This window comes from Eumetopias jubatus, unplaced genomic scaffold (assembly GCF_037043125.1).
Source record: "Eumetopias jubatus isolate StellerSeaLion01/CBP00866 unplaced genomic scaffold, mEumJub1_p1.0 scaffold_11, whole genome shotgun sequence".
In the NCBI taxonomy this organism is placed as follows: domain Eukaryota; kingdom Metazoa; phylum Chordata; class Mammalia; order Carnivora; family Otariidae; genus Eumetopias; species Eumetopias jubatus.
The window spans coordinates 100,400,114-100,427,125 of record NW_028274817.1 but is presented as its reverse complement, the minus strand read 5'-3'; the positions used below and the strand labels follow the sequence as shown (position 1 = coordinate 100,427,125).

Below are 27,012 nucleotides of genomic sequence, written 5' to 3'. Positions count from 1 at the left end.
CAAACCTGTTCTTGCATCTGGGTTTTTGCATTTGCTGCTCCCTCTGCCTAAAATATTCTTCACTCAAGGTCTCTGTGTGGCTCACTCACTTAGACCTTTGCACAAATGAATACAACCTCCTTGGGTAGGTCACTACCTCTCATTCTTTCTCTATTCCTGTTTTGTTTATTTTCTCTTTATAGCACTGACTTGATAGGAGTTTATATGTTAATTTATTGGTTTACTTCATATTTTGCTCAGGAAAATCTGAAGGTCTGTGTGGGCAGAGTCTCATTTTGTTCACTTCTGTATCCTCAGCCCCAGCATAACAGCAGGCCCTCAATAAATAATCGCTGAAAGAATCAATACATTCTAGGAGTCTGAGTTATGGCACAGATTTTCCTAAAATAATATTTGGGGAAAACGAAGAACACAGAAAACGATCAGAGGGGTTCATTTGAAATTAAATGAACGTGTAAAAGTGCCCTGTAACGGCCAAGTCCTATACAAATATTAGTTGAAGAGTATTTTTCAAGATATCAATGTTTTGATGTGGTTAGAAAGAAGACTTTGGTGGGGAAGTTAACTTGTAAATTATTCACATTTTATTTTATTATCCTCATTAAAGAAAAGTGGCAAATCCTAGATGGCTCTGTTCTCAAGTTTTGATGATATAGCTAGTTTTCAGAAGACTCCCTCAAATGCCTAGAAATGTAGTTCTAAAAATAATTTTAAAATCTTTTCTATTCAGCATTCCTAAATATGACTGCATAAAATATGAAACTTACACAAAAGTAGCTTACTCCATTAGGAATGAAGAATAGATCAAAAAGATGTCTAGTTCCAAAGTAATATTCAGATTTCTAATTTTTTCTTGATTTAGCTGAATGTTTTGTTTTTAGGAAATTTGTACTTTTCATTTAAATTGTGAAATTTATTAGTGAAAAGTTACTTTTGAGATGTTTTATTATCTTAACATCTGTAAGCTCCATAACCATGTTCTCCTCATCTCCAACTGATACTGTTAAATTTTATTTTCTGGGTTTTTTCTTTACCGGTCTTTCTATGAGCTTGTTGCTTTTCTTAATCTCTTTAAAGAATAAACTTCTGGCTTTGTTAAGAAAAAAAAAAAAAGGATGTCTATTTGTCTATTTCCTCCAACATAGTGAAGCAGACAGCATAGAGTAAATATAACTAACAGTGAATCTGTAGGTGAACCAAACTTGTTTAGAAACTCTAAGAGGCCAGGTCATCGAATGTTGGAATGAATTACCCTATCACAAACTTTTTTCTTGTTTTCCAGAGGTGCTAGGGAACAATGCGTTTCTTTTTTCTTTTCTTTTCTTTTTTTTTTTAACACAGAGCTGACTTGAATCTTAACATTCACAAATGGCACCCAAAGACATATTCTGTTTCTGTGGAAAGAAAACACAGGGAACTCATCAAGCTGACACACATACTAAAATCTACCCAAAGGAAGCAGGCCAGCATTGATAGCAGAATTAGCCTAAATAAATGTATAATCAACAGCGTGATTCTAGGATAATTTTATTGAATTTCCGAACCTCTCCCTCACTTTGTGGTGACTTCTGAGGATATCGAACATGCATAATATACGACCTGACAAATGAACAAGTAAACTACTTTATTCAAGCCTTTTCATTTGTCAACAGCCTCCACGCAATAATGGCTTTCTGTCCACTGTTTTAATAATGTATGTATTGATTACTTCCATCTCAATCTTAACCAGAAAATCTCAGGAAGCTTTGAAGGTGTCCTTAACAGTCTCAAGGGAAGGAATTACAGAGATTTTTAAATTGAAAGCTGAAAGCCTAATGACAAACAATTTCATTAGTACAAATGCAAACAAAAAGTCATTACCTACAGTGTTCTTATAATCAAGACCTAATCTCCATTTGGATTTGGGGTCAGACGAAGGGAGTTAAATAAGCTCATGGTTTATTGCAGTTCTCCTTAGAAATTTCCCACTATGATTTGCTCCTTTAAAACTCTCTCTAGGTTAATCACAGAAGTAGACAAGTAATAAATATCACTTTAGTGACTGCTCAAGTAAAACAAAGGAAGTCAGTTTTAAAAATATATCTGGACCAGAATAATACACACTAATTGAAAACGAGTCAGTCTAGTGAGGCAAGTAATGAGGAACCGTAAAAGGCAGGATAATGTATTCCAAAGATATAAAAATTGGTCAGTTTGTATTTGCTAAGGCATATTTGAGCTTTAATTATTTATAACACTTCACCGCATATGGAGCATTATTTTATTAATTAGGCTTGAGAGCCATTCCACTTGCAGCTGCTATGCTGCCCAGCTGGTTTGGGGAACAAAGATCCACCCCCATGGGTGTGAAAATTGCTTGGGGAGTGAGCCTGCAGTCCCTAACTGCCTGGGTGGACTGTTTTGGAATTTTACCTAAAAGAAAACCATACACCCCTCCAACACAGTGATTGAGAATGATGATTTTTTTTTTTTTGCTTTAAGAGTACAAGACATAACGATATTTTGCTATAAAATGTTACCATTAATCTGCAATGATATCCAAAGAAAATTTAAATTACCTCTTTTATAAACATCCTGATTTATAGAAAAGAAAAGTGAAAAATATTTTTCTATAGTTTCCACTGCTGACATTCTAATGGGTTTTGGATTCCCACAAAAAACAACAACCAGGGACATTAATAATTTGCAATAGACAGTGAGCAGGGGATTTGAAAAAAAAATGATACACCAAATACACGGGGAGTAAGTTTATGATAAAAAGCGACCCATCTTGATATTAAACATTCTATATCAACAGTATTTGAATCCAGAAACCCACAAAGCACAAGACAATTTATAAACCTAGGAATGTGGCAATGTAAAACAAGTCTACAAATACAGAATCTGTCAAAGACTAGATCTTGACAGAGTTTTGCCCTGATTATATTTCCTTTCTCTCTTCCTACGGAAGTTCAGAAGATCAGATAAAGAAACCCAGTTTCAAGGATTTTCCTTTGTTCTTATTGCCAACAGGCACCAAGAGCATTACTAACTAGACAGGCATTCCACTGCAACTCTAAAAGAGCTACTGTATAAATGTGACAAAACTCTGAGTAAACAGGGTGCTAAATTGTTCTCTCATCAACACCTCGGAGTGATGATGTTCTCTGAGGGAGGAAGAGTGTTTTGTGACAAGAATTTTTCTTAAGGATGCAAAGAGAAGCTCGTGAAAACATTGGGCCAGACCACAAGTAAAAAGAGTGGGCATCCTGAGGGTTGCTGGAGTGGTGGGGGGTGGGAGGGATGGGGTGGCTGGGTGGGTATGTGCTATGGTGAGTGCTGTGAATTGTGTAAGAATGTTGAATCACAGACCTGTACCTCTGAAACAAATAATACATTGTAGTGAAGAAGAAGAAGAAGGAGGAGGAGGAGGAGGAGGAGATAGCAGGAGGGGAAAAATGAAGGGGGGAAATTGGAGGGGGAGATGAACCATGAGAGACTATGGACTCTGAGAAACAAACTGAGGGTTCTAGAGGGGAGGGGGGGATGAGTTAACCTGGTGATGGGTATTAAAGAGGGCCCGTACTGAATGGAGCACTGGGTGTTATACACAAACAATGAATCATGGAACACTACATCAAAAACTAATGATGTAATGTATGGTGATTCACTAACATAATAAAAAAACAAAAAACAAACAAACAAAAAACAGTGGGCATCAAAATAGCTCTCCCTGGTACACATGGATGCCGAGTTGGGAATCAACAGAAAAATCCTGCAGTGAGGAAGGAACATCCTTTCTTCTTTCTTTCCCTGCTCTTGGTCTCAGTAAACTAGAGAAGAACGAACAAGGTTAAGATCAGATCACTGATTGATTTTCTGCCTTCCTCCTTCCTTTTCTTCCTTAATTCCTTTGTTTCTTCCTTCTTTTTTAAGATTTTATTTATTTATTTGAGGGAGAGAATGAGAGAGAGAGAGAGAGAGAGAGCGCACATGAGAGGGGGGAGGGTCAGAGGGAGAAGCAGACTCCCCGCCGAGCAGGGAGCCCGATGCGGGACTCGATCCCGGGACTCCAGGATCATGACCTGAGCCGAAGGCAGTCGCCCAACCAACTGAGCCACCCAGGCGCCCAATTCCTTTGTTTCTTTACCTATTTAGTGTCCACCCCGTACTACGCACTTCATAAGTGACAACCCCCTCCCCAAAAGAAGGCTTCTTGGAGCACATGGTTTAGCGAAGGTGATTGACATGAATCAAAGATTTACACATATACGTGATGACAAAGAATGTTAAGCTGCAGAAGGAAAAGCAGACTGTGTATGAGAGCACGTAGAGGAAGATAGGGTCAAATGCGGGCAGCAGGGAAAAGCTTGCCTGATGTCTGAGCCAAGATGTAAAAGATTATCAGATGTTAGCCAGGAAATTATGAAGGGGTGTATGTAGGTGGAAGGGGCTTCAGACAGAGGACCAGCATGTTCCAAGCGCCAGATGAAAAGAACGCAGAGAACTGCAGAAACCAAAAGAAGGCAGCATGGCTAGTGGCCAGAGGGCAAGAGGAAGAGTGGTGTGCTCTCATGTGCTCTCTCTCTCTCTCTCTCTCTCGCTCATTCTCTCCCTCAAATAAATAAATAAAATCTTAAAAAAGAAGGAAGAAACAAAGGAATTAAGGAAGAAAAGGAAGGACGAAGGCAGAAAATCAATCAGTGATCTGATCTTAACCTTGTTCGTTCTTCTCTAGTTTACTGAGACCAAGAGCAGGGAAAGAAAGAAGAAAGAAGGATGTTCTTTCCTCACTGCAGGATTTTTCTGTTGATTCCCAACTCGGCGGCCATGTGTACCAGGGAGAGCTATTTTGATGCCCACTGTTTTTTGCCCTTGCTGAGGAGTTTGGTCTTTCCTCTACAGAATGGAGAAGCCACTGAAGAGCGCTAAGATAAGGACTGACGTAATTCAGTGTATGTTTTTACATAAATTACTCTGGCTGAAATGTAAAGATGGCACAGTAGGGTGGCAAGAGTAGACACAGAAAGGTTAGGAGAAATGGTCTTCTGTAACTATGGTGACAACTGCAGTAGGCAGAGTCAGGAACTATTTTGGAGGCAAACTGACCCAGTGAGGTATTGGGCTCGTCAAGGGAAGGCTTGGTTTGTCATCCTGAAAAGGTGACCATACTGGTCTGCTCCATTGTTGTTTGGACAGGGGAGAGTATTTAGTTAGATCTTCAAAGCTTTGGGGTTTTGCAGATGGCAGCCACAAAAAGATAATAAAGCACAGGATCTTAGGGTCTTGGGAAAGAATTATTAAAATGTTTTATGATTGAATCTCAGTTGGATTTGGAGGGAGGCGAAGATAGAGGAGCAGTGGAACCAACGTATAGAACACAGGCAAAGAAGGGTAGTCAAAGTCCTGAGAAGTCAAAGAAGGGTAAGAAGCAGATGGGTATCTGAACAAGCTCACTAGTCAAGTGGGTGCATGTGACCCGTAACTCTAGCATCACCATCTCCCAAAAGCATGTTCCTGGTCATGGGATTCCTCCGTAAAAGCACTGAGAATAAGTCCTAACATTTTACCACTGCTAGCAAGTAACAAAAGCCAATAACCAGGGATACTGAGGGACTATTTACGACAAGATGCTGGCTAGTAGGGACTGTGAAAATTATTTGGACCGAATTCCTCAACTTCACAGCTGAAGAACAAAGTAGCAAGCACAATCTAATTTATGGAGGAATGTGACTACAGTCTCTCCTGACTTCCAGTGCACTCGTTCAATGATTCATCTTTGGTTTCTAGAATTAGACTAAAATTACACCTTTTGTAGACATTCTGTCTCATTTCTTTATATCATATAATGCATTCTATTTAAAATGCCCTTCTGTCTCAATGAATGCTCTTCTACACATACACCAGAGTGTTTTGACTATTTATTCAAAGTTAGAACATTTAAAAAATGTCACTATTATATTCCACCTTACCACAGAGCTAATTTAACATTCCGATTTTATGAAGGGGAATGGCTAAAGAAGAAACTGTCAGTTTCCTCGGCAATTTTTTTCAGAGACTCCTAGATCTTCCCTCATGTTCTCTTCCCTTTGAGTAATCTTCTATATCCTCTTCTTTGGCATAATATAAACCCTTGACTTCTCTTCAAGATGCCACTTTTGGCTGTGTCTCCACAGAGATCTTTCTTTAAGTGTTGAACATATAAAAGTGTTACCATTTTATCAAACTTTTGTAGTTTGTTAGTCATTTCCTTGGTTTGCTATTGATTTCTGTTCTTGTGCCTTTTGTTCTCATTTCAAAAACACTTATCAGTATCCAGTGTATGCCAGACACTTTGCTAGGTACTAGGGTCTTGGAGGTGAGCAAGACCAAATCTCTGACTTCCCCACTCAGAGCCTAATAGAGAAAACAGAAACATAAGAAAGAGCGAGCGAGAGAGAGAGAGAGAGAGAGAGAGAGAGAGAGAATTGATCACTGTTAGAGGATGCTAGTGAACAACTTGTTATTCTGAAGGCTGGAAAAGTATCCTGCCTATCATATACGAACTGTATACTTGGTCCCCAAAGAGGGGATGGATGACTTTTTTTTTTCTTTCCCTCACAGAAGTACTCTGGCTAATAAATGAAGACAAAATGATAGAAATAGGCAATGATCACATTGCAACCCCTAGTCATTGATCATGAACAGCTGCCAAAATCACACATGCAAAAGAGAAAACAAGACATGATACACCTCCTGATGATGGAAGAATACACAACTATCTATGAAGCAGTCTTACCAAAAAAGTCAAACCCAAATATGATCACACCTGTTGAACTGTACTGTTCAATATGGCAGCCAGGAGGCACATTGTGCTACTGTGTGCTTGAGATGTGGCCAGTCTGAATTGAGCTGCGCTGTTAACTGTACCTTTTTACAGCGTCTGTTGAAATGACAATACATATTATGGTCCGATAGTCACCTAAGATGTAATCATTAGAGCAAACTGGATGAAACATATAGGGCAACTGTACGATTTTTGCAACTCACTGTGCCTCTGTAATTATTGTAAAATAAAAGTCTTTACAAAATGTATTTAAGAGACAAATTAACCAAATGCAACGTGAGAACCTTATTTCAATTCTTATTTAAACAAAAAAATGTTAAAACATTTAAGACATGTATGTTAAAAGTGCTGGGATATTTGTTAGAATAAAATTATTGACATTTAAAAAGCGCTATAGTAACCATGTGGTCACTTTGAAAGAGTGGATCTTTATCTTTTGAGATACTTTCTCAATTATCTGTGAATTAAATGATCCATGCCTGATATTTATTTCAAAATTATAGAGGACTGGTAGAGGTCTAGGAGAAGTAAGATTGGCCATGAGCTGATAATTGTTGAAGTCCTGATGGGTACATGGCTGTTTACTATAGGATTCTGTCCGATTTGGTGTATGTTTTATATTTACCATAATAAAATGTCTTTAAAAATCATTAAAAGAGAAGGGTGACTTCTTAGAGGATATTATTAATGCAGATGCTTTTGACATTTAAAATAACAATGGCTTGGGGGCACCTGGGTGGCTCAGTCATTAAGCATCTGCCTTCAGCTCGGGTCGTGAACTGGGGTCCTGGGATCGAGCCCTGCATCGGGCTCCCGCCTCAGTGGGGAGTCTGCTTCTTCCTCTCCCACTCCCCCTGCTCATGTTCCCTCTCTCGCTGTCTCTCTGTCAGATAAATAAGTAAATAAATCTTAAAAAAATAAAATAACAATGGCTTGGATTATTTATCTTTGACCCCTGGACTAGTGGAGTGAAGATTTCTAGTCAACTTAATTTCAATCAAAACACATTTCAAAACTGTCACTAAAAAATTTGCTCTGTGCAAGGCACTCGTCTTAAAAATGTCCTACCCTGTGCACATCATTCTGCTTCTGAACTGCTGGAAAGTCGCCTCCGATGGGTGCCTGCCGGCTTAACTCATCATCTTTCAGCTGGAGCCATACCAGAAGTTCCTGAAGAGAAAGGTGCAGACGCTTCCACTGGTCAGAACTGGCTTCCAAATGAGACCTGAAAAGCAGCACGAGCAAACTAGGTCAAAATATCTAGAAGGGTGATTAATGAGTCTAACAATCCCACTGAAGGTACGTTGGTTTGGTTTGTTCCACAGTAGACAAACCTATCATGAACTGTCTAGCAGTCCTCGGTAAAAATGTAGCTGTCTGCTCTTGCGAGCCATATAATGGGGGCGGGGGCGTTTTGATGGCAGTTTTGAGGGTAGACAGTGTTTAGCCATATGTGTGTTTCCTCATGCAGAATTGTGAGACTTTTGGCATGAAACATACACTGGAATGGATTGCTTTTCCACAGTGTTGCAGTCAATGATTCTTAATGTTTCTGGTAGAAAAAAATGGCTCCCGGTGACTAATATAAACCACTCAGTTTTCAAGTGACTCATGCGAGTACTGGAATTCTTCCTGCTTTGAGAAATGGAAAGGTCTCCCCCCACATTTTGACTTTTCCATTTCTGCGCTCTGGGCAGCCTCTTCCATTGACTCCTTCCATCTGGCATCTGTTCCTTTCTGCTCTTCTTCCCATATGCTTCTCTTTTCCTCTACCCTTCTTTATTCGTGTGCACCTGGGATTTGTTTTCACCAAGTCCCAACATTTTCCGCTTTGTTTCCTTTGTGTAAAATGCACCGAGACAACAACTCACGTGGAAAGGTAAAATCAGACATTTGCCTGAAAGCTTCCCCCAAACATGAATAATTTAGGCAGGAGAATGAGTGCTTCACCAGCAAGTGTATTTAGAACATGTTAATCCATAGAAGCCATTTAAGAATATACAAATGAATGATCTGTGCTATAAAATCCACATTTCACTTGAGGATGAGAAGCTAAATTAGCCAAATAAATCATCATCCGGAAAACAAAGAAGAAACGTGGAATGTTAGCAAAGCTCTATCCTCAGGTAAATCAAGAATTATGCTGCATTACTTACATATTATCAGCAATTACTAATTAATTCATAAAACTTAATGCTGCCTAGAGCATAAATATAATATAGTCTCTAGTGCTGCAAAGATTGAAGTGCAAAGCACCCAGGTAGAACAACATTTCCCTTTGCTGTTGGGTAACTTAGCCTGACATTTCAAATACGATTCTCCGGCTGGTCTTAGTAAAACAGAATCGCCAAATAGTGCCTACGTGCCAGAATTAAATTGTTCCAAACTTTCCGAGGGATCATTTTTTTTTCTGATGGATGATACTTCCAAGTCTTTAAAATGTGCAAATATGATGACCCATAAGCTTAAATTCAAAAAATTTATATTAAGGAAGTAACTGGAAAAATCATACAAAGATGTAGGTAGAAAAATGTTATTTATAGCATCACTTATGATTGACACAAAGTAGAAACAACTTAAATATGCCATATTAGGGAATCAGTTACATATATAATGGTGAATTCATACAATGCAAGGTTCAAATCCTGTGAATCCTATGCACTGTTCAATGTGATGGCATCAGCAAATATTTAGGGGTATGGAAGAGATCACCCTATCAGTTGCTAAGTGAGAAAACAGGTTCCAAAAATGTCTACAATCTATTTTTCTAAAATGTTCATGCATGTGTGTGTATTTGTGTGCACACACTTGACTCTGTACAAAAAAATTCTGAAATGACAACTAGTGTAGCCCTCACAGGTAGATTTAGAGCTGACTTATTCCTTCGGCTTTCTATTCCAAATGGTCAGAACTGTTTTTCTATTATGAGCAATACAAACGTTATGTCCAGAAAAACAGAAGGCATTTCCATCAGAGGAATTAAACTGTTCAAGACTCTACAGGCATTATTATCTAATAAAGGAATCCGGAAATACCATACCACAACTTCAGTATAAGAGCGCAGACCACATAGAGCGTAGAGGTCCCTTCTTGGCTGCTTCTGTTTCCTCTCTCTTTCACTTATCGCTCTTCCATGATAAGCCCCAGTGAGAATTCCCTAGGCAAGATGTTAGCTGTTTAATGGCACGTAATGCCTACTGGTTACAGGGATTCCCTGGGGTGTCTGGAATTTGCAGCGTGGTCCCCTCGAGGGTGAGTGAGGATGTCAAGCGGGGCGTGTGGGAAGGTAGGCAGAGAGGCATGGTCCAGATGTGGATAAGCAGTGCATGGGAGAAGAGGCTTGGGATAAATAAAGAACCTTTGAGCACCGCTACATCCCCATGAGGCCTTGGGAGTAGAGAGAGCGAAAGGTAAGGAAGAATGCATAGATGCCTAATGCTTGGCCTCCCTCTCTCTGGTGGAAGAAACAAAATAGCCCTGTGGTGGAGAGGCCCAGAGGAAGATAAAGATGCCGAAAGGCAGGCTGCCCACAGTGAGGCATCCAGCTGCAGCTTCACTCACACAAGGCACTACTACAACCCTGGCTCTAGATAAAATGGGGTTGACTAATCACTACCGGGTCAATGACACCCTTTGTGTCCCCAAGAGGAAAACATGGCTCTGAGACCCAGGGAATTTGGTTCTAAAGGATCTAAGAGAAATTTCAGGGCAGGAGACAGGGAGATTGTTAAGAGCCAGGGAGGCAGGACAGTCCAGAGAGCTAATAGAAGAGCAGAACAAGGACCCGGGACCTCAGGTGACAAAAGGCTCTCATGGACCTACAGTATGGAGTTAGGCAACATTTCGGAATGTTTGATCACCTTAACTCCATATCAAATGACTGTTTCTTTCCCTTGCTAACGTATGAGAGTGGTGACAAGAATGGAAGCAAAAGGCTCACAAAGGACAAGGGATACTGGGTAAGGGCGGGAGAGGAAAAAGGCAGCCAGATAATGCCTCCTGATTGAAACCCACACTTACAAAGATATGCAATCTGAAGCCCTGGTTCTCAAACTTCAGGGGGCATAAGAACCCTGTGAATGGCTTGTGTTAGGTACAGACTCCCAGGTTCGGCCTCGAGGCTTCCTGTACTTTTAACAAGAGCCCTCACAACTCAGCAGGGGAACTCCAGGACCGTTCTTTAAGAAATAATTTCTTGAAGTATTTCCTGTATGCCCTAAACATCTCTGGTCGGTCTCCACAGGGCAAAGGTGGCATTTGTCAAGGACATGATTTTGAAGGCGATCTAAATGTAATAAAACACCAAGAGCTCAGAAAACATTTTCCTTGGCTACGCTAAGCTTGTGAAGTGTCTTCAAGACACATTTCTAATGCAATTGTTGGAAGGAGCTGCCCTATTTTGATTTTCAAGATCTTATACCAAATATTTCTAAATGATTAACCTATGTTTGTATTGGGAATGTCTCTCGGGAAAATGTTTCTTTCTATTTGTAATGACTCTTTTATTTTTCCCCCTCCTGGTTTTATCATAGGCCCTTAGGGCTGGAAGGAATCTCATGAGATTTTTGTTCAACCCTCTTGTTTTGCATATGTGGGAGCTGGGATGCAAACGTTTAAATACAGTGCCGAGGCACATAACTTGAGCTGTCCTATTTAGTTAGACATGGGAAATGGAAGCTGCAGACTTTCCTTATGTGAGGAAATCCCCAACCTTCGTGGTTTTCAGCAAATGCTTTGGATCCCTGAGCAAAAAGCCTTCCTACTGATTGGCAAATAGACTCTATTTACCCCTACCTGCTCGATGGAAAATAGACGCGGAGGTTTGAAGGGGCATACTTAGCTCCTATCCATTTTCTATTAATCTTTATTAATGAAGAAAAGAGCTGAGGGGCTACTAGCTTTTAACAAGGCAAGCGTTGATCTTTAATAAGCAGATAATGTCTACAATTTGTAAGGCTGAGGTAAAATGCAGAACCTCTAGGTGTGTCGGGATACAATGCTTGTCTTTAAGGAACTCCTCAGTGTCAGGGTGCTAAGAATTATAGGGGCTGCTGAAGTGATTATTAGTTCTCTAGACACAGATATTTCAAGTATGATTGGGTTGATGCCTAGTTTGAAATCCTTAATAAAACTTTACTCTGAAAGGCATGTATTCTTAAAGCAAAATGTGTTACACTGAATTCCTTTTTCACTGTGACTCCTTTTATAAAACTAATGATTCCCTCCTGTATATCTTGGGTACCCTTGTGTAATAAGATAGCACTTAAGCATATAGAAAGAGAAGGTAAGAATGCAGAAGTAATAAGGAATCATAGACATAAAATGGGAGCTTTGGGGGCTTTAAATAAAGAGAGGGAATTAAACTCAAAGAGAAGTAAACTTTTTTTTTTTTTTTGGTCCAGCTGGGCCATGAACTCCAACTTTCAAACATAATTAACATTCCAAGAGTAAGAGAAAGGAGGTCAGAAATAGTCTATGTCTAAGTTGCATTTTTTCTTCCTCAAAAGTAGAAAGACTGTGCCTCCTTTTGCTCTTTGTTTATTCCCCATCATAGAAAAAGCCTCTAAGCTATTCTAACTTCTTTTTTTAAATTTTATTTTATTACGTCAATCACCATACATTATATCATTAGTTTTTGATGTAGTGTTCCATGATTCATTGTTTGCGTATAACACCCAGTGCTCCATTCAGTACATGCCCTCCTTAATACCCATCACCAGGCTAACCTATCCCCCACCCCCCTCCCCTCTAGAACCCTCAGTTTGTTTCTCAGAGTCCATAGTCTCTCATGGTTCATCTCCGCCTCCGATTCCCCCTCCTCATTTTTCCCTTCCTACTAGCTATTCTAAGTTCTAATACTGATTACTCTCTAAGAGTTTTATTGCTGTTGTGGACTATATCATGTTGGTATTCCTGACTCTCAAATTAGCATTCAGAATTCCATAAAAGTGAGTATTGGCATATAACATTTACAAGTTTTTCTCCCAAGTATAAAACCTCACAGAATGTAAATTTTGCTGAAATTATTTTGAAAACACATGTGCTTCTCATAGTTAATAGTATATACAATAACCTGGAAAATATAATCTGGTGACAGATTGAATTGAAATCTGCATACATATTTCTTATGGAAAAAATTCACTAGACTGATTCCCAAATTATTAATATTTTCAAAATTAAAATGCAAGGTTGTGGAAATGGAATATTTTAGAATGAGAAACACTTTCTTTGATCACAATTCTGATGTTGGATAATGTCATCAATAACTCTGTGTGTGTGTGTGTGTGTGTGTGTGTGTGTGTGTGTGAATGTGCACATGCATGTATGTATGCATGCAAGTAAAAATTTTTTACTTTATTTTTCTCCCACCTAAAACAATTAGTGTTTTGTTTTGTTCAGTGGCACTCAACTCTCACTGAGTATTTACTTCTCCTTCTACCTCTTGGACACAATGCGATGTGATAATGCATATGGAACAGATGGCATATACTTTCCTTGAACTAAATTATGAGATGGTACTATACAATTTCAATTAAAGGATTCTTTTCTCTCCAAGACATCTTATTTACTTTTTCTTACACCGTATCTTTGAACTTAATCAGTGCCATTTCAATATCAGGAAACCAATGTAGAAAATTTCAATAATTTGCCTAGATTCATAAAAAGTAACTGCAGAATTAAAAATAATAGGTTGGTAGACTTGCTAGGGAAATTGAAGAGACCACTCATGTCTCTGGTCAAATCTCATCATTTCAGTCAGGGAGAATATTGTAGTCTGAAGCAGGTAAGCGATGTGCTCAAGATCATATGCTAGGCAGTTAGTAACAGAGCCAGAAGAGAAAGTAGGTCGCCCAAATACTGGTCCAGGACTCCTTCTACTCTACCTTACTGACTCATTTAGAGCTTGGATAGATTAGCCAGACAGAGAGTCAATAAGGAAACGGTGGCTTTGAATGAGACATTAGACCAGATGGCCTTAAAAGATACATACAGAACATTCTACCCCAAACAGCAGAATACACATTCTTTTTAAGTGCACATGGAATATTCTCCAGGATAGATCATGTGATAACCCACAAAATCAGTTTCAAAAAATTTCAGAAGACTGAAATCGTATCAAACATTTTTTCTGACCACAACAGGATGAAACTAGAAATCAATCACAAGAAAACAACTGCAAGAAACACAAACCCGTGCAGGCTAAGCAACGTGCTACTTAACAACCAATAGGTCTATGAAAAAGTCAAAGAGGAAGCCAAGAAATACCTGAAGCCAAATGAAAATGAAAACACAGTGGTCCAAGACCCTGGGGATGCAGCGAAAGCAGTTCTAAGAGGGAAGTTTATAGCGATACAGGCCTACCTCAAGAAGCACGAACAAGCTCAAATAAATAATTTAATCTTACTCTTAAAGGAAGTAGAAGAACAAACAAAGCCCAAAGGCAGTAGAAGGTAGGAAATAATAAAGATCAGAGCAGAAATAAATGAAATAAGAGACTTAAAACCAGTACAAAATATCAATGAGACTAAGAGCTGGTTTTTTGAAAGGATAAACAAAACATACAAGCCTTGAGTCAGACTCCTCAAGCACGAAAAGAAGGAGTCACGATTTACCTGGCTGGAGAGATACCATGATCACAAAAAGAGGAGGACTTCAATAAAATCAGAAATAAAAGAGGAGCTACTGTGGACATCACAGAAATACAAAGGACTGATTATAAAAGATTACAAATTATATGCCAACAAATGGGACAACCTAGAAGAAACAAATGAATTCCTAGAAACATACAGTCCTCTGAGACTGAATCAAGAAGAAATAGAATGTGAACAGACCGATTCCTAGCAATGAAACTCAATCGGTCATCAAAAAACTCCCAACAAACAAAAGTCCAGGACCAGACTCAGGTGAATCCTGCCAAATATTTAGAGAAGGGTTAATACCTATCCTTCTCAAAGTATTCCCCTGAAAGAGTAGAGCTTGGAGTTTTTTATTTATCTAATTTAGCTGGAGGCAGCAAGCACAGCCCTCTGAAACAACTCAGGAATACTTAAAGGAACGTGCCATCCGGTGTAAATGAGAATAGCACAGGGAAGACCCGAAAGTGAAGGAACAGTCAGAGAGGGAAAGATTCAGTGTGGGATTCGGATGAAAAGGTGGAGGATGAGAGGAGGGATGGCGTTCCAAGTGTGAGGACCAGCAAATGTACATACACACACAGGCGAGTGAGAAAACCGGTGGAGAGCAGCAATGGGGTTAAAAAGCAGAATCTCCTCGGCTCAGAGAATCCATGCCGGGGAACAGCTAGATTGCTGCTCAGCAAGGGAGGAACTGGGAGGCAGAGGAAGAACAGGAAAGAGAAGGGACTGTCAGGGTCTCATCAGGTGGAGAGTAGGGGGGCCACTAGATTCCGATGACTACACATCAGTTTCATAAGAGCAATGATTTTTCTCTTGCCTGTTTTGTTCCGTTGTATCCTCAGTGCCTAGAAGAGTGCCAAGTACACAGTAAAGACTCAGTAAATATTTGTGGAATGAAAAGAATAAATGAACGAATGAGTAAAATATGGTCACCGACAAGACTGAAGTTCTTGAATAAGCGAATAACGAGCTAGAAATGTCCAAGGAAGAATAGTTTTGTAACTGTGTTATGGATGATATCAATGCATAAAGGAACAGAGACAAATCTATCAATATAAAACGACATGATGGAGACTTAGGTAAGAATCATAATCACAGGCCGAGAAAAGACATAGGGCAGAAGGAAAATAAATGGAGGGAGAGGGACACAATATGGACTTGGAACTGGAAGCACACGGATACCTCTTATGAGCCAACAGAACGCAAACGGATACTTCAAAATCATTTGGATTCCAAACAGGTGATGGGGATTAAGGAGGGCACTTGTCGTGATGAGCGCCGGGTGGTGGATGGAAGCGTTGAATCACTACATGTTACGCCTGAAACTAATATTACACTGTCCCGTTAACTGCCTGGAATTTCAATAAAAACTTAAAAAAATGGACACCTGTGTAATTAAGTACTGATGTTTCTATACTTTGAAATAGAAAAATGCCTTCAGAATCCCTTTTAAGACAAAGAACCAACTGGCATCTTTTGTAGGATGATGTGTAATAGCCTGGGCAAACACAGGGCTGTTTCTCTGGGCTATCTTTGCAACGAGTTTTTAGTCGTGGTGACTTTTCACTATAAAATAAGGCTGATGGAGGAACTGACCAGACTCACAGAGCCAGCTTCTAAGCGTCATGAATGGTTCTGTGTCTAATGCTTCCAGGGTCCGGCTCTCCTGCCTCATCACCCTCACAAATCGCTGCCGGTACTGGGCTGCTTTCAGCTGAAGCCTGCCATTCAGTCCGGACTGACAGATATCCTTATTTCAATGACGTGTCAGGAAAGAGACTGAAGCACTCTGATGTGAAGAATTATTTCTTCGGTTTTTTTTTTTTTTTTTTTGGTAAGTGAGTGCTTATAACACAAAGGGTATTATGAGAGAGATCTAGTTAGAAGCTGAAACTGTTGATCGGAATATTTAAATCCTGGAATTTGCAGCACCTTAGATAAGCCAAGGTAACTGTTTTCCACTTGATTGACGACAGCAAGAATTAAACTGCAGGGGCTAGCATATGGGAAACTGCTGAGAAGGAAGAGCCCATATTTTGGCTGACACGCTGCTTGCCGCTTTCGATTCCCCTTTCATTTCATCAAGTTCACATGAAGGAGAGGAAAGGCACTGAGTGATGTGCAAAACAGTTAGAGCACCTTCCTTTTTTCTTCCCTGCAAAAAAGAGTAACTTTCTTCTCTTTTACTTTATCCGCCAATATCTTTCCCATTTCACACGTCTCGTTCCTTTTTAACGACAGAGGTTATGAAAGTGGCCTTTGTCATTACGCACACTGACCTCTCTTCGAGTTTAAGCCGTGGGAAGCGAATGGAGTCTCGCTGCCTTTGAAAATGCCACTGCCCATTGTTGTCCCCAATGCATCCTCAACACATCGGTACAAATGTCATGGACCAAACACGGAGATAAAAATGAGCGTCTTGGAAGCTGGGGTGCAAACTTGAGGGGAAAACCTTATAGGTAAAAAAAAAAATCCTTTTCTACTCTTAGAAATATCTGACTCTCTTCCATCCTTTCACTTAGTATGTATTTATATGTCAAAGTTAGGTGAGTCTTACCTTTTCCTTTCTGCTTTATACTCTACAGGATAATATGATGGTTAAAAGCCCAGACCCTGGAGCCGGACTCCCTGTATTCATTCAATCTCGGATCTCCACTTACTAACTAAATGACCTTAGGAAAATTATTTAGCCCCTCTATACCTCACTTTCTTTAAATATAAAGACAGGATAATAACAGAGCGTATCATGTAGGGCTGCTGAGAGCATGAAATGGGTCAAGAAATATAAAGTGCCCAGAGCATGTAAGGATATATGATATGCTGTGCGTTAGTTGCTATCATTCTTATTATTTCACATTAAGTGCAGGTTTTTACAAGAGTGCTTTTGAATTACAAAATTTCAGTGACATTTTCCCTCATTACTGAAGTAAACATGCTGTATGTCAAAAGTCTGGCCAATTTAGAAGAACTGTAAAGAAGAAAAAGAAATCTCCATTCTGTAATCTTATGACCTAAAGGTAGTACCTCCTCCCAGGGTTTAGCGCACTCCCTCATAACCACCGTGATGCCCATTCGCCCTCTTCTACCACCCTCCACTCTGACCCCTCTTCTAGACACAAAGGAAAGCACAACACATTTTTATAAAGACATGTGAATTAGGACAAGCAACTGATCAGAAAGCAGGAGACCTGACTTCCACTCCCTGTACTTCCCATGTCATTTACGTGACACCGGGCATTTCACTTAACCATCCCTGCTCTTTGCCCCTCCACCGAACCATCTCGCAAGGGGTATAGCAAGAGCTTCACTCTGTGCTCCTTACAACAATGCTGAGCTGCATCCATTAGCTTCTCAGGAGAAAGGTCATACAATGAAAGGGGCAATGATACAAGAGAGGAGAGTAGACAACAACAAAAGGCTTAGTCTCCAGAGGACACCGTGACAAAACCGAGAGGGAGCTAAAGCCCAGAAGTGTCTATAATCTCTCCCTAGCCGCAGGAGCTATGGAGAGGTCTCCTTGAAAGTGTTATTTACAAGGCGTTAGGGTATTTAAGGAATGTCCTCTGTTACGCATTTAGAGTAACGGCGAAGAAAGAATTCCATGATAAACATACGTTAATTTTATCACTTTTTGTATAATCCTGTGGTAAGCCAAGAGAGAACTCTATCAAATTAGGATAGCTTTGTTCCTCATTTAAATTCACTCTAATGTCTTAATATGCATCTCTCCCGTGGTTATAAAACATCGCCATTTTAATCTAATCTGAACCCTCAAGTATCATCTCCATACCAAGCAAATGAATGATTCATTTATTCAAAATAAAATGAATCATTCCGAAATTGGGTAATTTACATAAACATATGAGATATTAGCCACTTGAGCTAGGAAAGGGAAGGAACTCTTCCCATTTTAATTCATTTCTGGCTTTTTTGTCCCCGATCTTTTCCTACCTAATGTTGAGAGACTTTTTCCGAAGCTCACTCCACTTGAAGTTCATGTTGTCCAAACGTCTTTGCAACAGGGCTGCGTCATCAGAACCTTCCAGGGATCTCAGGACTTTTTGGCCATTTTCATCCAGGTTGTGATAGATATCTGTGTGAGCTTCAATTTCTCCTTGGAGGTCCTACGAGATAGCAGGAAGAAGAACACAGGCGGAATTACCAAACAAGAGAGATTGGCTAAATGTGAGTCTGGAGAACTGTAAAAAATAAACTGCTTGTTCAAAAGACATTTCAATTGGGCCAACTAACAAGAAGATGCACCTCCGACTCATTCTTCTTGGGGCATTATCTCTTCATGTTATTACGTAGATTGGCAGTGGACATCTCAATAGGTCTAATAAATTTGTTCCTTGACAATATGAATTGGAACATGATGCATCTGCAACTTTACAAATTTTGTAAGTTACATGGACTGGTCCACAGACGAAAGATGATGTTTTCTGGAAGTGATATGAAATAAAATTCCGTGATGAAGTACACCCCAGGGCCAATCATTTCATTACACTACGGGTTAAGTCATATTTTCCATGCACCTAAGTAATCTGTAGAGTTGATTCGGACCATAAAAGCATGGAGAGACTAATAAACAAGGTTGTGCTCGGTCCACAGCTCCAGCACATTAATGGGATTCTATCGTAGGAGAGCATCTTCTTGACAATACACATTAAGTTCACCTTGGCATCATAGCATCACACATTTATTACAGCATCATACATTTATTAGTAAGATCTCCCATTTAAAATACTGTAGTATTTTTAGGCTTGACAGGTAGAAATTCCACAGGACCTTGATAAGAGTTATGATAAGCGATTACACATTCAACTTCATTTGTATATACACAGATCAAGAAAATTATCACAGTAGAAGAATCTGACCTTTACATGGTATGTCTTCCTGTGTAACATTTTCAGCTTGAACCGGGGACTACAGCACTGATCCTGTTGCATAGCAATCCTGAGAAAAACCAGCGACTGAAAGAGCCCTGCTTTAAAATGCCAACTTTGCTTACATTCTGTTGACAGAATAAATTTCAGAGCACAGTCCTCACCAGTCAATAATAATAAACAGCCACTTTGTACTCCTCACTAAACGGTGGCCAGGCCGGTGGGTGTGGGAGGGACCTCAAAGAGAGGAGGCCTGGAATATGCAACTGACAGTTTATATTAAACAGCCAACTTTTCTTATCATTTTGCCATTATAAGCCAGAGACATTATAAATTCATTTTATATATGTGTTTCCCTCCTTGTTCCCAACAGAACAGTCAAAGCCAAAGGAACATTCCTTAGAGAGCTGCCGGGGACCAGAATTCCTTTCTGCCTACACAATGAATAGAGGCTTTGTACATTATCTGACTTGCTTTTAGAGATTTGTATGCTTCTGTTCAACAAGTTGAAAAATTCATTCTGAAGCTCTGAACAATTGGATTGATTTGTGTAACTAGGAACTCTTTTTTCCCCGCTCCCTCTTTCTAAAATGGAATTAAATTACTCTTCTGAGGTAAGGGGGCAGTGGCAGCAGTAACATGTTAGCAGTTCTGAAGAACTGGCCTGCGGTTTCAGTCACCGACTCTTAGACTCGGAATGTCGCACAAGTCAGGTAGATGAACGATGAATGTCTCCCGTCACTCTTTTTGGCAGCGAAAGTATCACAGATGGACCCTAAAGAGAACTCTGTCCCATTCTCTGTGATGGGAAGTCATGAGAGGGAATACGGATCGAAGGACATCCAACGTTGAAAGAAGCAAAATACTCCAACAGACCAAGCAGCTTCTATCTCTATCCCGTCACAAACAGGCTCCTTCTGGAAGGAAATAGCCTGATTTTGAAACTAGCTCATGTGGTGGAAAACTGGTTTTGGGCTTCTTGCAGAACAGAGTCTGATCAAACAAACATATGTCTCTTCTATGTGTGTGTACCTACATGGCAAAACCTGCCCTCCTGAATTTGCCACTTCTTCAGGAAAAGAGAAAAGTGAGGTTAATTTATCTAAAAATGTCAGGACTCCAAAGCAAACAGATCCAAGTTAGTCATATAATTCCCCCACTTTTCTCTTTTTACTTTACTTTTCTTCTTTGTTGTACTTGATTGAAAACTTTGCCTCAGAGGACACGCTTAGATTGAAACCAAAACTTTAGCTGTTCAAGAAAAGAAGATATATTCTGACTAATACCACCAGCTTTATTCATTAACATGCATATAAGTGGGAGTTAACTTGAATTTTTATATCCTGCATTGAGCTCAATCAATAGTTCCTCAAGATCATGTATATCATGAAATCATCAACACCTTCTTGAAAAAATGAGAGGTCTTCCCAAGCATAGATAGGGAGTTGATTCATTAATTTGCTAATTTTCATCTTTGCAATTTCCATTATACCACACAGAAACATCTTTGTTGTATCATCAACAAAGAAATAAACGTAAAATCGATAAACCAGTATTTATTGAGCACTATTTGTCTAGTCTCAGTACTGGAGGAAAATGAGAAGCATGCAAGAGACAGCTCTGTCTTTACGTTTCCTAAAATCTAGTGTGTGCTTTTTATTTATTCATATTACCAACTAAATATTGATGAGAATTTCCTGCCACACCTCATAGATGTTGGGATAAAAACTCCCACTTGCCCCCTTGGAAGTTCAGAGTGGCTGAAGTCAAGTGTTGGCATTGGCAGTAAGGTAACTCATAGCTCGGTACTCCTTCTCTGGGTCATGGTGCTGGGTGACAGTGACAAATGACACATGCATGAATGGTAAAAGGTACAAAACACAAATGTAGATCTTTATTCTTCGTCCTGGCACCGTGAAATACATGTTTTCTCTGTTTTTCATATGAGAGCACTGAGGTGGAGAGATGTTTAACTGACTCGCCTAAAGTCACCTATCTTGTAAGCATTAGAATTCGAGTTCTTTTGACTCTAGAAGATCTTGGGCTGTTCCCACCACCCCATTTGCTGTGAGCACCGGTTGTAAGAGACAGTAGTTGCTGAAGCTGAACAAGGCTACTCCTGTCAAGGGAGGGGGGACTACTATTGAGGGAAAAGCACCCAGAAAGTCTGCATTACTGATTTTGATCAGAAATTGACCCACAAGGATTGATTTATTCTGAATGAAAAATGGACCCCTGACTACCTTTTTCACTTCTTATTTGACAGTTGGGCATCTGGGACCAGCTGTGAGCAAAAACCGGAAGTTTTTAAGGTCTCCTTACTCCAAAATATCTTTGCTGTCGGAACAGAAGTTCTCCCTTCAGCAACGTGTTCCTTTGTCTACAAGAGCCACGTGAATATAACACTAAGTAGTGACTTGACACATCAGTATCAATGTACCTTGCCCATGTTCTTTGGGGATGGCAGGGGACCTGTCAAGCTATGGGACACAGGTAGCCTGCCCCAAAATGGAGGTGAGTATTGGTGAGGAACATAAGGCTTTTTTTTTTTTTTTTTTCCTGGAGGCTGCCATACTGTAGTGGAGATTTCTCAATACAAGTGGGCAGCCTGAGTCCTAGGTGGGAGGAGACATTGACAGAACAGGGAGGAAGGGACACACTCACACCTGCATAAAACTACCATGATGGCATTTAGCTTAAGATGAACTTTTGACTCAGGGGCCACAGAAAAGCAGGAGGTGTGGGGGGTAGAGAGAATTCTCAGAGGATAGCCCACCTGGACAAAAAGTAACCCTGGCAGGCATTTTTAAGTAGCTTTATTTCACTTTTGACTTGACTAGAAAAGATCCCTCAAAGCCTGAGTCGTTACACCCAAGGCAGCGTGTCTAATTTCTCTCTTCTTTTTGTGATCGTATTCTTTAAAAAGAACAATAACAAATGAGCAGAGGAAAAAAAAGGTATTTGTTACATAACCACAGAAACAGTGGCAGCGACAACATGTATAAGACTTACTCTGCACCAGATGCTGGTCAGAGCACTGGGTGTACATGGGCTCACTGAGGCCTCTCAGTAACCTGGCGTAGGCACGAGAAGTATTTGCATTTTACATATACAAAAATGAAATTTCAGAGAAGTTTAACTAAAAGTGCCCAAGGTCACACAGCTAATAAACCATGTGGCCAAATTTCAAACCCAGGCTGTTGGAACTCCAGGGACTATTGCTCTTAATCTCTAGGCTATGTCGCCTTTGAGGGTTTTTTTTTTTTTTACTACTCATTTAAAAATTTTCCCAATAGGGGCACCTGGGTGGCTCAGATGGTTAAGAGTCTGCCTTCAGCTCAGGTCATGACCTCCAGGTCCTGGGATCAAGCCCTGTGTCGGGCTCCCTGTTCAGTGGGGAGTCTGCTTCTCCCTCTCCCTCTGTCTCTCCCCCTGCTCATGCTATCTCTCTGTCTCAAATGAATAAATACAATCTTAAAAAAAATAAAAATTTTCCCAATTAATTTTTCCTGTTACTCATACTCCTGCCTCAGTTTCAGCAAATCTAGCACTGCCATCAGACAACGCAGAGTAATGTTTTCCATACTCCGAGAGTCTTTGTATGGTCTTAATAACATGGAGACTGTTAAAGAGATCTGAAGCAGTGGACAGAGACATATCCAATACAACAAGAGATAACATAAATTGAGAAAATGCGTGCCAATAAAAAACATAATTTGTTGCCCCCCCACAAAGAATCACAGAGCCTCAAATTTTGTGCACTTGCAGAGCAAATCTCCAAGGTGATGTCAAGAAGTTCAGCTGTCAGGCAAGTGGTATGTCCACAGCGCAGCAGTTTTAGGAGTAGGGAGAATCCTGTTCCCTGGAGAGCTTTTTCAAATCTCACACCCCCTTCTTGTCCAAGAGTCTAGCCTCGCCCTGTCCTAAATGTCCTTTCTCAGCCTCCAGGGAAAAGCAATGGCGAAGTGCCGTCAAGTAGACATGGTTTGAGTCTGTCCCTTCTCTTTCCCTTGTTAGCCGCATACGTTTGAAAACTCTTTAATCTCTTCGGCTTCACCAAATATTAAGTAGTGATACCTCCCTGCTGGGTTGTTGTGAATATTACATGGAACAATTTTTATAAAATACTCTGAACAGTGTCCAGAACACAAGAGGCCTTTAATAAGTAATAGCTAATATAAGGGTTGCTCTTCTAAGAGAATCAGGGTGGAAATCAAGTGATAGACTTCATGAACTCATGTGACTTCGTCTGAGGACATAAGAATGGCAGAAGGTGGGGGTGAGTTTGGTTTATGAGCAGGGACAATGAACCACACAGCCTGACTGGAACACGTGATGTGTGTTAGGAAGCAACAGATGGAATGTAGTTGAGGTCCTCAAACTAAGCGGGGCAAAGACCTTTCAGGAAGTCACTGACAATAAAAGTTTACAAGGAAAAGTAGGACAAACAGAAGATCATGGAATATTACATCTGTCCTATCTCACTCAACAAGTAGAATGATCCTTGGGGTCCCTAAGTAATAAGACAACTGGGGAAGAATATGAAAAGTTATAAAAGTTTTACTAGAAGCAAAATAAAGAAGAGAGATGTCAAGAGGCAGGGCGACACCCTTCTTTTTATTACCCAAACAAATGGTTATGATACTATTTCCAAACATCCTGGGTAACAGTATCCGAGTATTTTCTTTCCTACGTACATGGAATTGTCTCTAAAAAAGAACCCAGCAAATGATGACCTCCCTATCTTGGATATAACCGAGAGGTCAGCAAGAAAACAGAAAGAGGCAGGAAGAACAAACATAAGTGACTACATCTCCCTATAAAATTCATTACAGACACATAATCTCTAATCTTTTCTGAAAGCAATTAGTAGGCGAGTAATAAGGCCATTAGTTCCTTTTTACTGATAACTTTCCCCTAATTCAAATACACCTGATAGAAAAACAAAACAAAACAAAACAAAACAAAACAAAGCGGCGACCTGATTTCCAAGAGCTTAAGAGGTCAGACATAGAAGATCCAGAACAGGAGAGAAGGTAATCCGTCAGGGCTACACTGCACGTGGCAAGGAGTGACACCTGACAGAGAACCAGAAAGGTGTAGGAGGAGCCACGAGCACACAGAGGTGACCCGGGTTACACAGTGTGACCTCTTACAGTCCTACCCACCAGCCCTTGAAGGCATCACCTTGCTTGCATGTGAAGCAAAATCATTACTGTTAGTAATGAAGATCCTAAATTCAGCAGAAAAAGCAGGTTTATGTTCAGCAAACTATTTAAGAAGGAAGCAGTATGTATAAAAGTCTTGAAATGAATTTATCCAACATAGTTATCCTGAAAAGGTGTTGATGCTTTAAAGAAATTCAACAAACAAAAATACACATACAAAAGTAAAACTCCCTTAGCTTGGCTATCCAAAATGACTTGCAAAACATGTGCTCTAAATACTTGAGGTTTGGGAGCGTGCGCGCACACACGCACACACACACACACACACACACACACACACACACACCACATATTCCATTATGAGAACAGAAATCAAGAGTAAATCTTTAGAAATGTTTACAGCAATCTAAAAATAAAAAGCACTGGGTTGCATTTTGTGTCTGGTTTTTGTAGTTTGAAAAGTAATTCATTTTTATTGCATGTTACAAAAGTATCAGTCTGGTATGGATTGAACATTACAACCAGCAAAACAAAACAGAACTATCCTTCCAAATGGATTTTTTTGAGAAGCACCCATATAAAGGAATTGGACCTACAGTCTTGACCTTATAAGGACTCTAATCTAACCAGCAGACATTCCTAATTCACTCAGGAAATGCAGTTGGGTACAGACTCACAGAGGGTGTGACTCTTTCCCTCTATTCTATATGTGGCCATTGCAATCCTTTCAAAAGCAGCAGAGTTGTCATCCCAAGAGAAACAAGAGTTAATCTGAGGACTGCCGTTTGGCTTGGAGCCTGGTTGCTCTAGGTAGATAAGGAGTGTGTTTTCGGGTCCACTGCATCGCAGTGCATCTTCAATGAGTGGCTATGGATTTCGGAGTCCACAGGCTGTGCTTTAAAAATGGCTGTTATTAAGGTCCTCAGAGACTATTATCCTGCAGGCTTTGTTGTCTTTGCTTTCACATCTCATTCGAAAATTCTCACCCTTATGCAGTAGAACAGTGGAGAGAAGGGATCTGCTCTCCTGCCTCAGTACATTCCCAGGTGCAAACCTTGATTTCAAAATCTGATCTTTAAAAAGGCCTGGCCTAGGGTGGATTGCCCCGGAGGAAACTGAGCAAAATCCCATTTGTCAGACTGCCTTAAGCAGTTCCGAACTCGGGCAACACGTGATGCTTTCTCTCCTTGTCTGACCCTCTGGTTTACGCTGGCCTTAAAATTACTTTTTAAAATCAAAGAGTTCACTTCAGATGTACTAGGTTGGAAGTAAGATGAGAAGTGTCTTCTCTCTTCTACGTCACGTTTTTCCTAGTTTCTTTTTATTCTGTCACGGTGTGCAAATGTTCTGCATATTTATTCATCACACAAACATGCACTTAAGTGCCTATTGAACTTCCAAGACTTCACTAGGAGCTACAGGAACACATATAATGTAAGAAAGATGTAGTTCCAGCCCTTAAGTTAGTCCGTTCCTTCCTTCCTTCCTTCCTTCCTTCCTTCCTTCCTTCCTTCCTTCCTTCCTTCCTTCCCTCCCTCCCTCCCTCCCTCCCTCCCTCCTCCCTCCTTCCCTACTTTTCTTTCCTCCCACTAATATTTCATATATCAGCATCTAGGCCCGCAGTGGTGAAAAACAAACTTCTACCTTCTTGATGTTCACAGCATAATAGGATGAACAGAGAGAGAAATCGCATAAACAGGAAAGAAATCCATTTGTACATATCATTTGCTCCCCATAACCAAAGAGCACCCCCCACACACCACATGTGCACCATTGTTTTCGCCACAGCAGACATGACATACTATAAAAGTATTTGAGAATGATTACCTGGGGGGGGCAGTTTTCAGGGTAAATGGCAATGGCAGCAGGGAGAGAATGGAGGCAGGAATTTAGCTGATGGGCAGCCTTAGCCATTCCTGAACCAATAACGTGGTGGCTCCAAAACCAGGAAGGAAGGAGGAGGGATGTTACCATCACCAAGTGCTCATAAATTACAGAAATAGCTGCATGTGTGACTCACTTTCATCCTTCCCTCGGTCTACCTTTGGAAGGTAGAATTAGGCAGAGTGATAGCTGTTCACCACAGCATTTTATTTTATTTTTTAATTTATTTTATTTTTTTTAAAGATTTTATTTATTTATTTGAGAGAGAGAGAATGAGAGAGAGAGAGCACAAGAGGGAAGAGGGTCAGAGGGAGAAGCAGACTCCCTGCCGAGCAGGGAGCCCGACGTGGGACTCGATCTCGGGACTCCAGGATCATGACCTGAGCCGAAGGCAGTCGCTTAACAGACTGAGCCACCCAGGCGCCCCACCACAGCATTTTAAAGGCAGAAATATTATTTTAAGTTTCCTTTCCCCAGGAGTAAGACAAACATTATATATGCTGTGTTTATTTATTTTTTTTAAGATTTATTTTTATTTATTTGAGAGGGCAGGGAAGGGCAGAGAGAGAGAGAATCTCAAGCTGACTCCCCCACTGAGTGCAGAGCCCTATGCGGGGCTCGATCCCGCGAAC

The 27,012-nt window shown here is 40.3% G+C and overlaps 1 protein-coding gene across 3 annotated transcripts in view; it reads right to left on the bottom strand.

Annotated features, from left to right (window-relative positions):
* DMD (dystrophin) overlaps positions 1-27,012 on the bottom strand; it is a 1,674,912-nt gene that overhangs the window by 343,209 nt on the left and 1,304,691 nt on the right. For all 3 annotated transcript variants that reach the window (XM_088028834.1, XM_088028835.1, XM_088028836.1), the window contains 2 exons: positions 18,394-18,566; positions 7,874-8,030 (listed from right to left, as the gene is read on the bottom strand). In XM_088028834.1, coding sequence (XP_087884960.1) covers positions 7,874-8,030; positions 18,394-18,566 — 330 coding nt within the window. The remainder of the gene's footprint in view (positions 1-7,873; positions 8,031-18,393; positions 18,567-27,012) is intronic.